The 16,381-nt window shown below is 34.9% G+C and overlaps 1 protein-coding gene across 1 annotated transcript in view; it reads left to right on the top strand.

The window, feature by feature from the left end:
- LOC140141939 (uncharacterized) overlaps positions 1-7,381 on the top strand; it is a 235,639-nt gene extending 228,258 nt beyond the window's left edge. The window contains exon 5 of the mRNA XM_072163823.1: positions 6,200-7,381. Coding sequence (XP_072019924.1) covers positions 6,200-6,497 — 298 coding nt within the window. The 3' untranslated portion in view covers positions 6,498-7,381. The remainder of the gene's footprint in view (positions 1-6,199) is intronic.
- Positions 7,382-16,381: the final 9,000 nt, after the last annotated feature.

The following is a 16,381-nucleotide window of genomic DNA, read 5'->3' as shown; positions in this document are numbered from 1 at the left end:
TTAGCCGCAAGATCTAACATCCTTTGTAGTTCATGATCGCTATTTGCAATAAGTACAATATCGTCAGCCCAAAAGAGGCTACCAGTTCGGACATTACAAATATTTACCCCTAATTTATGATGCTCGAGTAACTTTGTGAATTCATTTATATAGATACAGAATAAAATTGGAGAAAGTACACATCCTTGTTTAACACCTTCGATCTCGAAAAAATCGGTATGAATATTGCCAAATTTTACCATTGATTGAACATTTCTGTACAAAGCATCAATGAGCTTCCAAACATTTCCTCTAATGCCAATATTCCATGCGGAATAAAGGAGTCCATCCCTCCATACTGTGTCAAATGCCTTACGAAAGTCCAGGAAGGCCATATAGGTAGGTTTACCCTCAGCAAGTCTTGTAGCTGCAATACTCTGAATGGTAAATATATGGTCTTCACACCTGTAATCTTTTCTAAAACCTCCCTGGACTTCCGAAAGTATATTATCTTTATCCAGAAAGAGAGAAATTTCATTTGCAATAATTCTATTAAAGATTTTCGAAATGCAGGACGTTAACGTTATCCCCCTATAATTATTGAGATCTTTGTGGTCTCCTTTTTTGAAAATAGGAATGATAACACCTATATTCCATTCTTTTGGAATTATATTTGTTGCAGCAATCTTTTTAAAGAATTTAAGTAAAGAATTTATTAAACAACTGCCACCATTTTTTAAAAGTTCATTTGAAATACAATCAATACCTGGTGACTTATTATTCTTAGACTTCTTTATAGCATCATATACCATTTCATAAGTTATCTCAAGTGTATGAAGTTGATTATCATTAACAGGATTATTTTGAATCCTATATTGATTTACCATCTTTTTAACATTACGAGTCGATACGTCATTATTACAATCTTTAAGTTCCCTATTCATTTTACCAAGAGTACGCCAATAATATAATACACATTATTTCATTTTGTTATTATCGTGAATAATCTCATTAGTACCTGGATCTTTCAAAGAATAGATATCCTGCTTAGGTTTGTTTCCACGAAGTGATTGCCAGAAATTGCGACAATGGGGACCTCCCTCATTGGCAACCTTGATCGATTTCTCAACACGTTTATGCATGATCTTTTCTTTGATGATTGATTTCACATGGTGCCTCTTTGTTTGGTAGTATTCCAAAGATCTTGACCTAGTTCTTTATCGTTCTTATCACCCTTACACCAAATTCTATGTTTTCTATTAGCCTCTTTGCGATCTTTAATACATTTATCAATATCTTTATCCCACCAATTACGCAGTTTTGAATTTATTTTACGGCTACCGATGGTTTTTGTTGCTGCTTGAATAACTTTATCTTTCCAAGAGTGCCAAATAGAGTCCATGTCATCTAAATGGTCAATATTCCAATCCGAAAAATTACAAGAGATTTCATTCTACAAATCAGACCAGTCTTGGTCTGGACTAATATCCCATATAATACGATTTTTCTGATTTTGATCATGGTTATAAGTTACTGGTTTCTTAGAAGCACACTTCATTAATAAAATACTATGATCACTACCCAAATTCATATTACGATCGTCATCTACAATAAATTCTTTAACATATTCAAAAACACTATCCGAGCATTTAATAATATGACTTTATGCTAGAATTTATCTATCTATCGAAGTATTTCAAATTGTACTTCAATTTAAAATTCGGTCTGATGAAGATGGTGATGGTTGTAATGGAGTTGATGATATAAATATTCATTATAGTATTTTTGTCTGATTTCTGTTTCTGCTGCGGGCCAGTAAAATTGAAGATGACCACCAGCACTTGAACGCTTCTCAACGCTCTACTCGTGCCCTGTATCGGTTGTCTCAATGATGATGAAGTACCGAAACAAAATAATAAACGGAACTACATCCAATATGCTCACAAATTTCCCAAGTGACTTGGCAGGGGAAAATATCATGAATTAATGTCAAAGCCAGACTTAATAGTTCGAACGCTAATAACAAGCGAATGCTCGCTGAGGAATGACCCAGGGTGTTCTCGTTGCGTTGGAAAGTACGGTCTCGCTTATTGGTTAAAATGTAATGGCAAATTATGAGGCGATTGATCTATGAAATTAGCGATACCGTCTTGATAATTGGGACAATGTTTCTAACACGTATGCACAAAATGTCATGTGAGTTATTCCAATGTGTTTTCGCTAAAGAATGGAGAAGCCTCAGCCCGCAGCCACTTTTGTTTGAATATTAAAACGGAATGTAGAATTCATAAGCAAGCATCCATGAGTAAAGAAACACATCTGACTACATTCGATGATGCGGTCGATGACACCCGGTTAGTAGTTCTTAAGTCCCTGCAACGAACTAGTCAGAATATGAAAGAAAAGTGGCTGTAAAACCCACAACATGCACAAACACAAACTACCGTCTAGCAATGTATAATCATGATAAATAGAGACTCAATTCATCATTACCGTTGTCGCCATCATTATCCCATAACATCAATAACAATATCCTCATCATTGTCGTCAACCATCATCATGATCATCATCATGACGTTTCTGTGAAGTAAAAATTATGTTTCTTTAAGGCAAATTTAGTACACGTCTCTATGGGGCTTTTTTGGTGGTGTGAGATCATGTGCGTTTCCCAGAATAAGAAACACTGCTGTAATTCAAATTACTTCAATCGATTGTAGATGTAATATTTTATATGTGATAATAATCTCCACGAAAAAAAAAAGATTCCTGTTATCTGATTATGAACTCTTCAGTCACTTTACTTTCTTTCTACACCTTTATGAACTTCCTTCCAAAACAGTGCCCTCTAGGAAATGACATCGCCATACATAATTTGCCTCATATAAAATTGTTCGAATGAATTAGTACCACAATGTCAGCCTGAATGCATTTTATGCAAAACTTTCAATATCCTGATATTTCCCCTGTAATGGAAGCTGCCGTGTTAAATCATATTCATGTCCATCAATCATCGGAAAATATAGCATGACATGATATAAGCGAGAATTAGTTGTGCATGAATAATACCTAGTCAATGACAGTCAAGACGTGACGATTGGACTGAAAGGACAATTATAAACTGTTGATCATTTAGGCATAATTAATATAAACTGAGCTCAACAAGAAACTTATAATAACTCTTAATACATGTCAGTAACCAAGCAGTTATCCAACTGACACAACAGCAAAATGCACTGACATGGAACTGCTTTCTGGACCACATTCACAGCCCAGCCCTGTTTCATGAAAAAAGTGTATGAAAAGCAGAAAGCATGCAGCACCGTTTTATCATCTGTGCAAGGATCTTGTGTGCATTCTCACAGATTTTTTGTGCTGGGTGCCAAATGTTGGGCTGAGAAAGTGGGGAACTTCCAGGAAGCTGTCCCATGACAGTGCATTTTGCTGTTGTGTCAGTTGGACAACTGCTTGGTTACTAACATGCGTTTTGAGTAGAGTATTAAAGTAATCCTGTGTGTAATTTTGGTTCATTTTGATTGACACTATTTTAAGATATGACCTTGTGATTCGCAAGTTGTAAAAAAATATAAGTTTCTTTTTTAGGTCAGTTTAGATTATAAAATCATCGATATCTTCACAAAATTTCATACAGCTAAAAAAAACCAAACGCAAAATCTGTTTTCATCGCCTTATACTGGCAACATAGTTTAAAGCCATGTGTGATTTGCATAAAGAATAGATTCCTATTTACATGTTATTTGTTACTGATCTCATTATCCCCTTTTAATTTCGAGCCAAATAAATGAGGAAAAACGAAGAAAATTTTTATTTCATTCCAGCGCCTACAATGCCTGTCTTATTATCATGCATATTGGCGTAGGTTCACGCAGCTGTGACGAACGAACAAGACGTAAGACAAATAGCGATATGCACACATTTTATACGTCACTGATTCAATGATTCAATAATAAACATGTACGCGATGTGTTTAGCCATCACTTAATCGGTGAATGCGGAATAAAACCGAAGATCTCCGGATGTAATATAAAAACTTATACCCTAATTAGAGCACTACAGGCTTAGTCTTTCACATGGTATTCTAGTACACCATTGGGCATTATAATCGTGCAAAAAGCAGAAATTCGAGAAAATTTAGAGCGTCACTGCGGAACAAATCATGCATTAATATGGCTTTAATCCATACATCACATGCACTCGCAAGTGTAATTGTATTGTACGTTTTCCAGATTTTGGACCTCCATCAAGTTGATGATGTTTAGTTCAATATGGCTTTTACAATGCAACATCAGTGAGGGAGAAAGAAAGTCGGGAATATGTATGTGTAGGCTATGTACGAAACGACCACATACACGCCCCAATACATCCCATCTCCACACGCACATCATTGTTTTGTAATGTGATATTATGATTCTGTGATAAATAAAAAAGTAGACAACATAAGGCACATCATAAGGACAACATCTCGCCTCACTCTTACCACCATATTCCATATTCATCCCCTCCCCATTCAACCACTCAATTAAAGAGTGCCGACGCTTTAAATGACACACTTAAGCCAGTCAGATTATTTGTGCTAAACATAGTATAATACGTGATGACATTCGAGCAATCCATTTATCTGAAAATCCATCTCAGCGTTAATGGTCTGATTTCCCATATCTCTATAAGCCCTTATGGCAGCGTGACCCCAATCATCCAAATATGACATCCTTTTCTGGATTGATAGTAATCTTAATGCATCAACACAGACTAGTAATAATTGCACCAGTCTACCAAATGAATCCACGCTTATATTGGCCAGTAAATTTCATTAAAATAATATCGGCGCGTGTTTGGTCTTATTTCAAACATTTATGTACTTTAAGTTTTCTTGGGGAAAAATATGCCGTAGGTCAAATTGTGAAGAAAACTACACTATATACATGATGTGTAATAATAACAATACATTTATATATTTATGAAGAGTCGGCGATGCATCAAATACAATAACATTTAATTTCAATTATATTGAAAATACATTTCAAAGCGTGGTTCCGACAGATGCCAAATGAAATGTTTTCAGACACTATATCATGCCTATGAGGTGTACCTGGGCCTTGATTTCACCCCTAGCATCACTTTACCGCTCACAGAGTTTTTGTTTCTAGTTCAAGGGGATGAATTTAATGGCGATGTAGTTCACAACGTCCTCCTTTTAATACCTTTAATTATCACAGTTGATCTGATTTCAAAGAAGCGGTGGTATTGCTTATGATACTTATCTAATTTTGTGTAGTGCTGTTCAGCAGCAGCAAACTGAAAAAAAAGACTTGCAGTCTAGTTTGAAAGAGTAAGCCAGTCGATTAACAAATAAAATGTGCATTTCGTGTTTCCGTCAGCATTGCGTTATTAATATGCACATGTATATTCACAGTGGGCATGTATTTTAGATATGTTTGCAATCGTGTTTGATACTTTAAAATGTTTTCAATTGATTTCATACATGTCAAAGTTTCTTTGTTTCAATATAATTAAAAACTTTGTTTGCTCCAGACACTCTGATACTCTGGCTTTAAAAAAACACGCATTTTTTCGAATAATAATAATAATAATAATAATAATAATAATAATAATAATAGTAATAATGATAATAATAATAATAATAATAATAATAATAATAATAATAATAATAATAATTTGACCGACACCAACGTACGTATTGTATACATTTTACAATATTTTTTCAAATACGAGTTACCACTGTAAGTGCTAACCAGAAGTTTGAAAACCTTACACTGGTTCCGTATGTTGCTTTGTCTGCTTATGTACATTCGTCATTTATGGTCTCTTTTCTTCCCTGTATTGAGATTTGCTAACGAGTATGTGTTTGTGAATACCTTTTACGTCAATAAGGATAACAGTGTCTTCCATTGCAGGTTCGATAGTACACAAATAAAGAAATAGCAATCCTCAAATAGATCACTAGAAAATCAATTTTGACATCATGTGTGTTTTCCTGTTCCTGGTTAGCATTCAACTGAGATTTATTGACAGTACTCTGCGCGACCTGTATAGGCTCTGTACATTTTAGCTATAATTTGATTTAATTTAAGTCGGTTTCAGCAGGGTTCTGTTGATCATTAACTTTAAATCATTTCTATAATTCAATTAATGCATGACAACCCAAAGTAATACTGCTATTATCTTTTCTCTCTCTTTTCAGGGACTCTAGCGATGAAGACGAATATCAAAAGAAGAAAAGAGAATCAGAAAGTAATCAAAACAATTCTAGTGCTTGTAATGACCTTGTAGAAGTAGTAGCGATTGAAGACAATCTTAATTGCAATCATCAACAGCTACAGCAACATCAACAAGAATTACAATTGCAATCACATGAAGGGACTTCCGGTGAATTGCAATTGCAACTATGTGAAGGGCTTCCGGCGGATATGACGTGGAGGAAGAACTCCCGAGACCTGGGTCTTCCACAACTTTCGATGCCGTCAATTTTGGATACATAGACGATGATACAACCGAACTTGTGCCTGATCATACTAGCGAAAAGGAATATGAACCTTTATATGCCGAAGTTGAATACGGCTGGGGTGGTGTACCTGTGACTGCAGAGGACATTGATGACTATGAACTAGGACTTTGGGATGAGGATGAAAGTTGGGAAGGTGAGGAGTATGAATATGCGTATGGGGATGATGATGACGATGACGACGATGATGACGACGACGACGACGATGATGATTTTGAATTTCATTACGAATATGATTCAGATTCAGATTCGGACGATGATGATGTCACTTCTTCACATCGTGCAGACGAAAGTTGGAGACAAGGTCAATATAGAACTTTTGCAGTTGCCGCCGAGTGCGGTGGAAATTCACAAGACCCAGCACCAGCTGTGGAGGAAGAGCAAACTTTTACACCTTCTGTTTCGTATAAGAAATTATAAGAGAGTGTATCTTGTTTGCTCAAGTCCATGACGTCATATCTTTGGGGCAATTAACCGGTACTATCTTTTGGCGTAGTTTTGCACACTCCAGATTCCAAAAATACATCTCTAATTGTGGGGAAACCAAAATATTGTTTTCTTTCGCCAGATGAAACAGCTCGATTATAATCATTTAAACGTTGTTAAACTTAATTTGGAATGGAAGTCAACGAATTAAGAGTGGTGGTATTTTATTCCAAACATTGACCAAAAATTGACATAAAACGTTTATTTTAACAGCGTGTGTAACTAAAATGCTACTATATATTAGCATAATTACGATTGCGTATTTTTTCGTGTGGTTCTTTTTCCATTAAAACAATAGTGCGTGTATGTTTGAAAGATTACGCTGTACAATACTACGTCGGGTACGCATATTAAAGTTTTCGCTGACGTCATGACTTGGGGAACAAAATAAACATAACAAAATTTCTATTTTTATAATCATACCAGTGTACATCTTACACCTGTAATAATAATCAGAAATTAAAGTGAACACTCTTATTTATTTGTAAATTATTATCATTATTATTGAATGCATATGAGGGACATTCTTTAATTCTAAAATTAAGTTGATTTAATGCCATTGTAATACGTACAGAGTGTTTAAAAATGATCGGCACCCAATGATGTTTATATGAAAGTCTGCTTCTTCAAAATCCAACATTGGATCTTCTTGAAATGACTAACATTGATAGTTTTATGATACATTAAACTACAAAATTAGGCAGGTCGAATTTACATTAAATTGTTGGATGCCACGAATCATATTGATACAGCCTGAATTTTTGGAATGTTATTTTACAACATCTTTGTATATAACATACTGTTTCCTTAATTGCAGATTTATTTTGCTGTCATACAACATCCAAGTGTATGAAAATATTTGATCCAACACATAATAATGATAAAATTGGATGCTTTACGCCCAATATTTATTGGTCTCGCTATGAGTTTTAAAATATTGGACTCGACTACGTCTCGTCCAATATTTTACAACTCATTATTATCATTATTATGTTTTGATGATATTGGATCCAAAACATAATAATGATTGAATGCTTTACGCCCAATATTTATTGGTATCACTATTAGTTTTAAAATATTGGACTCGACAAAAAAGACTCATAGCTCGACCAATAGGTATGGGCTCAATCGATCCAATTTTATATCAATCTTGGACAAAAGTACTTGGAAGACTTCGTACACTTTGTCGAAATTCAATGCAAAATTTGCAATGATCACGGAAATGGTGTGCATTTTGCTTATGACCAAACATGACATCGACAACAATGATTTACTCTTCCCCTCTCCCCATCAATCAATGATGGAACACTTTGGAAAACTGCTGAAGACATTGTCATTCCAACATTGCACGGGGAGCGGGGAGTCAGTTTTCTTCCGTTCTTCACACGACAGCGTTCCAAGACGATTTCCCAAGATTGTAGATACAATAATGCAGTCATTGTCTACATTGCTAAATTAATGGACAGTTCATCAAAACTTGAAAAAATACAATAGCTGATGGAAAAGAAAATAGATAGACGTGTAATTAGTGTAAGACACAATCACTACTCACTCCCTGCTTATATGTAGTGATAAGACTTGGAGCCTATGCAAGAATGATGGCATTATTTCAAAATGTATAGTGTGTGTCATGGCCTGGTGTGTGTTTTGCTGAATTTTTATTTAACATGATCACGGGTTTTGGAAAAGCGTTTTAACTTTAATATTGCCACCTTAACATTTAAGGATCCATTCATTTGATGCAGGAAATACTTCCCAAAAATAGAACTGCAAAAGGTGATCGGTTTAATAATATTTTTCTAATATAAACATCATGGAGTTAATAATGTGTAATTAATATTATACGGGGTCATTTATAATTGGGACAATTGCTGAAACATTATACAACCTGAAAATGATTGGTATCATAAGTTGTTCATGTTTATTGCCCGCGTCTTCCAAAGGCAACATGGATCCTCTTTAAATTGCACGATAATCTACCGATTAGGTATACCTACAGTTTATCCACTCTGAAGTACAAAGTGATAACTACTCTGAAGTACAAAGTGACAACGCGCGCGTATGCAGCGGGTAAACAGTGCGCAGTGCTGCGTCTCTGCTGAAGGTGTGCTTTGTACTTCAGAGTAGACTGACTGTACAGGATGTTTGAATGTCAATCTTGTTCACAATCACATAATACTGATAACACCAATCATTTTGTTAGCTTGTTCCATAACCATTGACTTCAAATCAATTGGCCCAGAGGATTTGAGTAGATTAAACATAATTTATAAAGTTATTTTTGTTACTCTCTAAGTTCCAAAACTAAAGTTGAATTGTTTGCTTTTGATTTTGGTTGTTTTGTTTTTATTTCGGTTAAAATATGAAATACCTCAGCACTTGAAGTGCTTGGGGACATTTAATCTTAAATTTGATAGAATTCTGTGTGTAATGTATAACTGACTCGTCTACCCTAGAACTGGTGCAGTTTCGATGATCGCGATACTCTTGCATAGCTCGCGGAGCGCGCATGGCTGCGAAGCAGCCACCGATGGTGACTGGAGGGATTGCCAGGGATGGTTCACATCCAGAACTAAACCAGTGTTAATAATCTACCCTTCCCAAGTAAAGACGCAGCATCTGTACTAAGCAGATCCTTCTTTAAACACAGGTTTTCGTCAATACGTTTTAATAACATTTAAATGTCGGGTTATATAAAGGTCATGGAAACATTTTTAAAACGTTTCTATATGAAAAACCGACGACAACGACTTTATGAAAATGTTGTCAACATGTTGCAATATCTTGTGGCAAACTTTGTTTCGAAATATTTTGACCACACTATATAACGTTATATTACGTTTTGTACCCTTTTTATAACCCAACATTTAAACGTTTTATGTAAAACGTTTTGTGTTAGCTGGTTTTAACAGTCTGCTCCATACAGTATTTCATAGCAGATACTATATGCGTCTGTTATTGGTGAGGCAGATACGTTGAATCCATCAGATCCCGAAGTAAAATGCAGTATCAGATACTCGTTTTACTCAGACGGGGGAGATAAGATGCATGTATTTAATATGCATTTAATTTATCCGAAGAGTTTTGTTTTCATTTGTAACTTAACAATGGGCAATAGGTGAATGTCATGCAGGTTTATAGGCACACTTGTGTAAAGACTATTCACCGCCTAAAATATGTTGAAATTGTCTCCCCCTTTAGGCATGAAGCAAAGTCGGTAACTGACACCGGGGTTAACCAAATTCAGTCTTTTTAAATCACAACAGTTACGCATCTGCGTTCTTTGCAGAGTTTTGACAACAAGATACCATTGTTGTTAAATAATGATGGGATGTAGGGAAGTATAGAATATTATGCGTAATAAAGACCAACCATACCATTGAATGGCAGTCAAAGTACGATGTAAAAAGGTATGTACATGTTTACCCCAGGGTTAATGATACCAACACTTTAACATGCTATAAAAGTCAACTTGAACACTTCTGTTTAAGACTCCACTTTATACAAATCAAAGTGTTTATATCAGTTAACACACCCTATCATATTGTGATGGAAATGTATCCATGTTAAAACTTTTCCAATGCAAACTCATTTGGTGGTTTCAATTTGTTTTTAAATAACATGAGAGATATGTAATGTTATGTTTCTTGTTATGATAATCTATATTTTATTGATCACAGGTGATTCAATAAAATGCAAAAACTATAAATTTAGCTGATGGTAGTTATTCTTTTACTTATGTGTATGTGTGTTCAATTAACGTAACCTTCCCAGCAAACACAAAAACGTTTTAAAACGTTTTAAATAAGTTATATTTTGGCTTTTGGTTTAGGTAAAAACGTTTTAATAACATTAAAATGTCGGGTTATATAAAGGTCATGATAACGTTTTAAAATGTTTTGTATGAAAACACACTACAACAATATTTTTAAATGTTTTCAAAAAATGTTATTGTACACTATTTTTGCAAACATTTTTGTCAAATATTGTGTCAATACTTAAATAACATTATGTTAAAATATTTGAACCCAGGAAACACATAAATATTCTTAGAGTGTTTTTTTCTAAACCTTTTCATAACATTTAAATGTCGGGTTATATAAAGGTCATGAAAACGTTTTTAAAACGTTATTGAAAATATTTTGGGCAAACATTTTTCGCAAAATATTTTTTCAACCCCAAGATAACATTCTGTTTAGAATGTTTTGTGTCAAGTTTTCAAGAATGTTTTTGGAATGTTATTAAAACGTTTTTATACCCTTTATATAACCCGACATTTAAACGTTTTCTGTAAAACATTTTTGTTTGCTGAGCAGTAGATTATCAAAAATGTTTTTTAAGGTTATGAAAATGTTTTATACTCTTAATATACCCTTTATATAACCCGACATTTAAACGTATTCTGACAATCTTGTATAACCTTTTGCGAATGATGTCGAAAACGTTTTGTGTTTGCTGGGTTAATACTGAGCCATATTTTGCAACACGGACTACGAGAGGGGTGTTGTTGCAACTCCTACCTTATTTTAGATTATAAACGTCATATACCGTTATATTTGGTATAGCTATGGCTCTCCTCTACCCAGTGATACCTAAATTAAGTACAAACATGCCCAATATTGTCGCTATATGACGTCATAATGCGAGGGCGCCCATGCAAATTTGGGAAAGTACAAAAGTATAGGCAAAATTGATTTTCAGATAAACATTCCACAAAAATGCGGGAAATAACTATTTCAACCTAAATAACAAGTAAATAGTCAAATGCGAAAGGAAAATCATTGATTTTACTGTAGAAACCAATGGTGGGCACCCCCATTGTTATCTTTGATAGCCGGTCCTACCCCGGCTAAGGTACTAGGCTAAAAGTTAAACTTTTATCACTTAAAATGAGAGCAAAGGTTAGCTTAGGTCGTTTGGTCGTAAACGCGTGCGTTTTTCTGATGGCTAAAAATCTTAAGGGGATGGTACAACCCCCCTTCTTAGTTAGGGTTAAAGATACAGTTTTAATTGAGGAGAGGTCAAATTTTCAAAACACTTCGATTGAATCGTAACTTATCTGAAGCTATACTCCTCTCTGTATCTCAAGCTATCTATGCTTAGCTGTAACAATAACCTGAAAGTAAAAGGGGTGAGTTTCCCCAAATAAACATCTATATTGTCCAAATATACACCCAACTTACAGCCCAAAACTTTGATGACATCCTATAAATGCGGCAGTGTCGTCACAATTACTGATTCCTCTTTATCAAGCCAAGTGCCCAATATATTCGGGGAGCTAGGACCACTTTCTTTGCACCCCCACAGGACTAAACCAAACCAACTTCTTTAGGTTCCTGAGATGACCCTAAAACATAATTAGGATGTTCCCAAAAACATAAACTGGCCCCAAGGGGGTAAGAACTTTGCATAGGCTCAAACTGTGTTAAGAAACCATTCCAGTGTAATCCACTAGTCACAAGGATTTAGAAAATGTATAGTTTGACATATCTAGGACGTACCGTTCTTGAGTTAGTTTTCGAAAACATCAAAGTGCTCCGATAGGATAGGGTTGCATCATCTTGGATGTTTCGTTACCTATAGGTAACACAGCAAAATAAAACAAGGTCAATAGAAACGGTACGCCCTAGATAGGTCAAACTATATATTTTATGAATCCTTGTGACATTGGAATGGTTTTTAACACAATTTGAGCAAGTTTGAAATTTCACCCTGTGTAAAGTTCGATGACCTTATACCCCCCTTGGGGCCAGTTTATATTTTGGGAACATCCGGATTATGTTATAGGGTCATCTCAGGAACCAAAAATAGTTGGTTTAGTGGGGAGCAAAGAAAGTGGTCCTAGCTTCCCGCCCGAGTATAACAAAGACAACTTGAAAGCCATGTGCGTAAGGATAGCCACTCTAATTCAAATTAGGTTTCAATCTATTTATATATAATAAGAATCTCATCTTTCCGAAAAAACCAGTTACCTGATTATGAACTCTTCAGTCACTTTACTTTCTTTCTACACCTTTATGAACTTCCTTCCAAAACAATGCCCTCTAGGAAGTGACATCAACCATATATAATTTGCCTTATATAAAATTGTCCGACTGCATTAGTACCACAATGTCAGCCTGAATGCATTTTATGGAAAACTTTAAATATTCTGATATTTCTCCTGTAATGGAAGCTGTCGTGTTAAATCATATTCATGTCCATCAATCATTGGATAATATAGCATGACATGAAATAAGAGAGAATTTAATAGTTGTGCATGAATAATACCTAGTCAATGACAGTCAAGACGTGACGATTTGACTGAAAAATTATAAACTGTTGATCATTTAGGCATAATATAGATTATAAACATAGTTTGAAAAGTTTCTGAAATTTGTTCAAAAAAATTCAGTCCAAATCAATCCACTTAAGCCAAAACGTCTGTTTTCATACAGCTTAAAAAAGCCCAAACGCAAAATCTGTGTTCGTCGCCTTATACTGGCAACAAAAGTTAAAGCCATGTGTGATTTGCATAAAGAATAGATTCCTATTTAAATGTTAGTTTTTACTGATCACATTATCCCCTTTTAAATTCGAGCAGAATAAATGAGGTAAAACGAAGAAAATTGCTATTTCATTCCAGCGTCTACAGTGCGTGTATTATTATCATGAATATTGGTGTAGCTTCATGCAGCTGGGACGAACAAACAAGACGTAAGACAAATAGCGATATGCACACGGTTTATACGTCACTGATTCAATAATACACATGCACTCGATCGGTGAACGCGGAATAAAACCAGAGATCTCCGGATTTAATATAAAAACTTAAAGTTTACTGTAATTGAGCACTCCAGGCTTAGTCTTTCACGTGGTATTCTAGTACACCATTTGGCATTACAATCATTCAAAAGGCAAAAATTCGAGAAAAATTGAGAGCGTCACTGTGGAGCAATCACACATTATGGCTTTAATCCATACATCACATGCACGCACAATTGTGATTGTATTGTACGTTTTCCAGATTTTGGACCTCCATCAAGTTGATGATGTTTAGTTCAATTTGGATTTTACAATGCAACATCACACAGTGAGGGAGAAAGAAAGTCTGGAATATGTATGTGTATGTACGAAACGACCACATACACGCCCCAATACACCCCACTTCCACACGCACACAATTGTTTTGTAAAGTGATATTGATATGATTCTGTGATAAATGAAATAGTAGACAACATAAGACACATCATAAGGACAACATCTCGCCTCACTCCTACCACCATATCCCACACTCCCCATTCAACCATTCAATTACACACTCATTGATTAAAAAGTGCCGACGCTTTAAATGACACACTTAAGCAGTCAGATTATTTGTGCTAAACATAGTATAATACGTGATGACATTCGAGCAATCTATTTATCTGAAAATCCATCTCAGCGTTAATGGTCTGATTTCCTCTATCTCTATAAGCCCTTATGACAGGGTGACCCCAATCATCCAAATATGACATCCTTTTCTGGATTGATAGTAATCTTAATGCATCAACACAGACTAGTAATAATTGCGCCAGTCTACCAAATGAATCCACGCTTATATTGGCCAGGTTATTTCAATAAAATAATATCGGCGCGTGTTTGGCCTCATTTCAAACATTTATGCACTTTAAGTTTTCTTGGGGAAAATTATGCCGTAGGTCAAATTGTGAAGAAAACTACACTATATACATGATGTGTAATAATAACAATACATTTATATATTTATGAAGAGTCGGCGATGCATCAAATACAATAACATTTAATTTCAATTATATTGAAAATACATTTCAAAGCGTGGTTCCGACAGATGCAAAATGAAATATTTTCAGACACTATATCATGCCTATGAGGTGTACCGTGGCCTTGATTTCACCCCCAGCATCACATTACCGCTCACAGAGTTTTTGTTTCTAGTTCAAGAGGATGAATTTAATGGCGATGTAGTTCACAATGTCCTTTAATTATCACAGTTGATCTGATTTCAAAGAAGCGGTGGTATTGCTTATGATACTTATCTAATTTTGTGTAGTGCTGTTCAGCAGCAGCAAACTGAAAAAAAAGACTTGCAGTCTAGTTTGAAAGAGGAAGCCAGTCGATAAACAAATAAAATGTGCATTTCGTGTTTCCGTCAGCATTGCGTTATTAATATGTACATGTATATTCACAGTGGGCCTGTATTTTAAATATGTTTGCAATCTTGTTTGTTACTTTAAAATGTTTTCAATTGATTTCATACATGTCAAAGTTTCTTTATTTCAATATAATATTAAAAACTTTTTTTGCTCCAGACACTCTGATAATCTGGCTTTAAAAAAACCCGCATTTTTTCGAATAATAATAATGATAATAATAATAATAATAATAATAATAATAATAATAATAATAATAATAATAATAATAATTACACTAATAATATGACCGTCACTAACGTACGTATTGTATACATTATACAATAATTTTTCAAATACGAGTTACCACTGTAAGTGCTAACCAGAAGTTTGAAAACCTTACACTGCTTCCGTATGTTGCTTTGTCTGCTTATGTACATTCGTCATTTATGGTCTCTTTTCTTCCCTGTATTGAGATTTGCTAACGAGTTTTAAGTATGTGTTTGTGAATACCTTTTACATCAATAAGGATAACAGTGTCTTCCATTGCAGGTTCGATAGTAAACAAATAAAGAAATAGCAATCCTCAAATAGATCACTAGAAAATCAATTTTGACATCATGTGTGTTTTCCTGTTCCTGGTTAGCATTCAACTGAGATTTATTGACAGTACTCTGCGCGACCTGTATAGGCTCTGTACATTTTAGCTATAATTTGATTTAATTTAAGTCGGTTTCAGCAGGGTTCTGTTGATCATTAACTTTAAATCATTTCTATAATTCAATTAATGCATGACAACCCAAAGTAATACTGCTATTATCTTTTCTCTCTCTTTTCAGGGACTCTAGCGATGAAGACGAATATCAAAAGAAGAAAAGAGAATCAGAAAGTAATCAAAACAATTCTAGTGCTTGTAATGACCTTGTAGAAGTAGTAGCGATTGAAGACAATCTTAATTGCAATCATCTGCGGCTACAGCAACATCAACAAGAATTACAATTGCAATCATATGAAGGGACTTCCGGTGAATTGCAATTGCAACTATGTGAAGGGCTTCCGGCGGATATGACGTGGAGGAAGAACTCCCGAGACCTGGGTCTTCCACAACTTTCGATGCCGTCAATTTTGGATACATAGACGATGATACAACCGAACTTGTGCCTGATCATACTAGCGAAAAGGAATATGAACCTTTATATGCCGAAGTTGAATACGGCTGGGGTGGTGTACCTGTGACTGCAGAGGA

The sequence above is a fragment of the Amphiura filiformis genome, chromosome 20, assembly GCF_039555335.1.
Source record: "Amphiura filiformis chromosome 20, Afil_fr2py, whole genome shotgun sequence".
Taxonomy (NCBI): domain Eukaryota; kingdom Metazoa; phylum Echinodermata; class Ophiuroidea; order Amphilepidida; family Amphiuridae; genus Amphiura; species Amphiura filiformis.
Note: the sequence above shows the minus strand (reverse complement) of the source record. Positions and strands in the feature narration are given on the sequence as shown.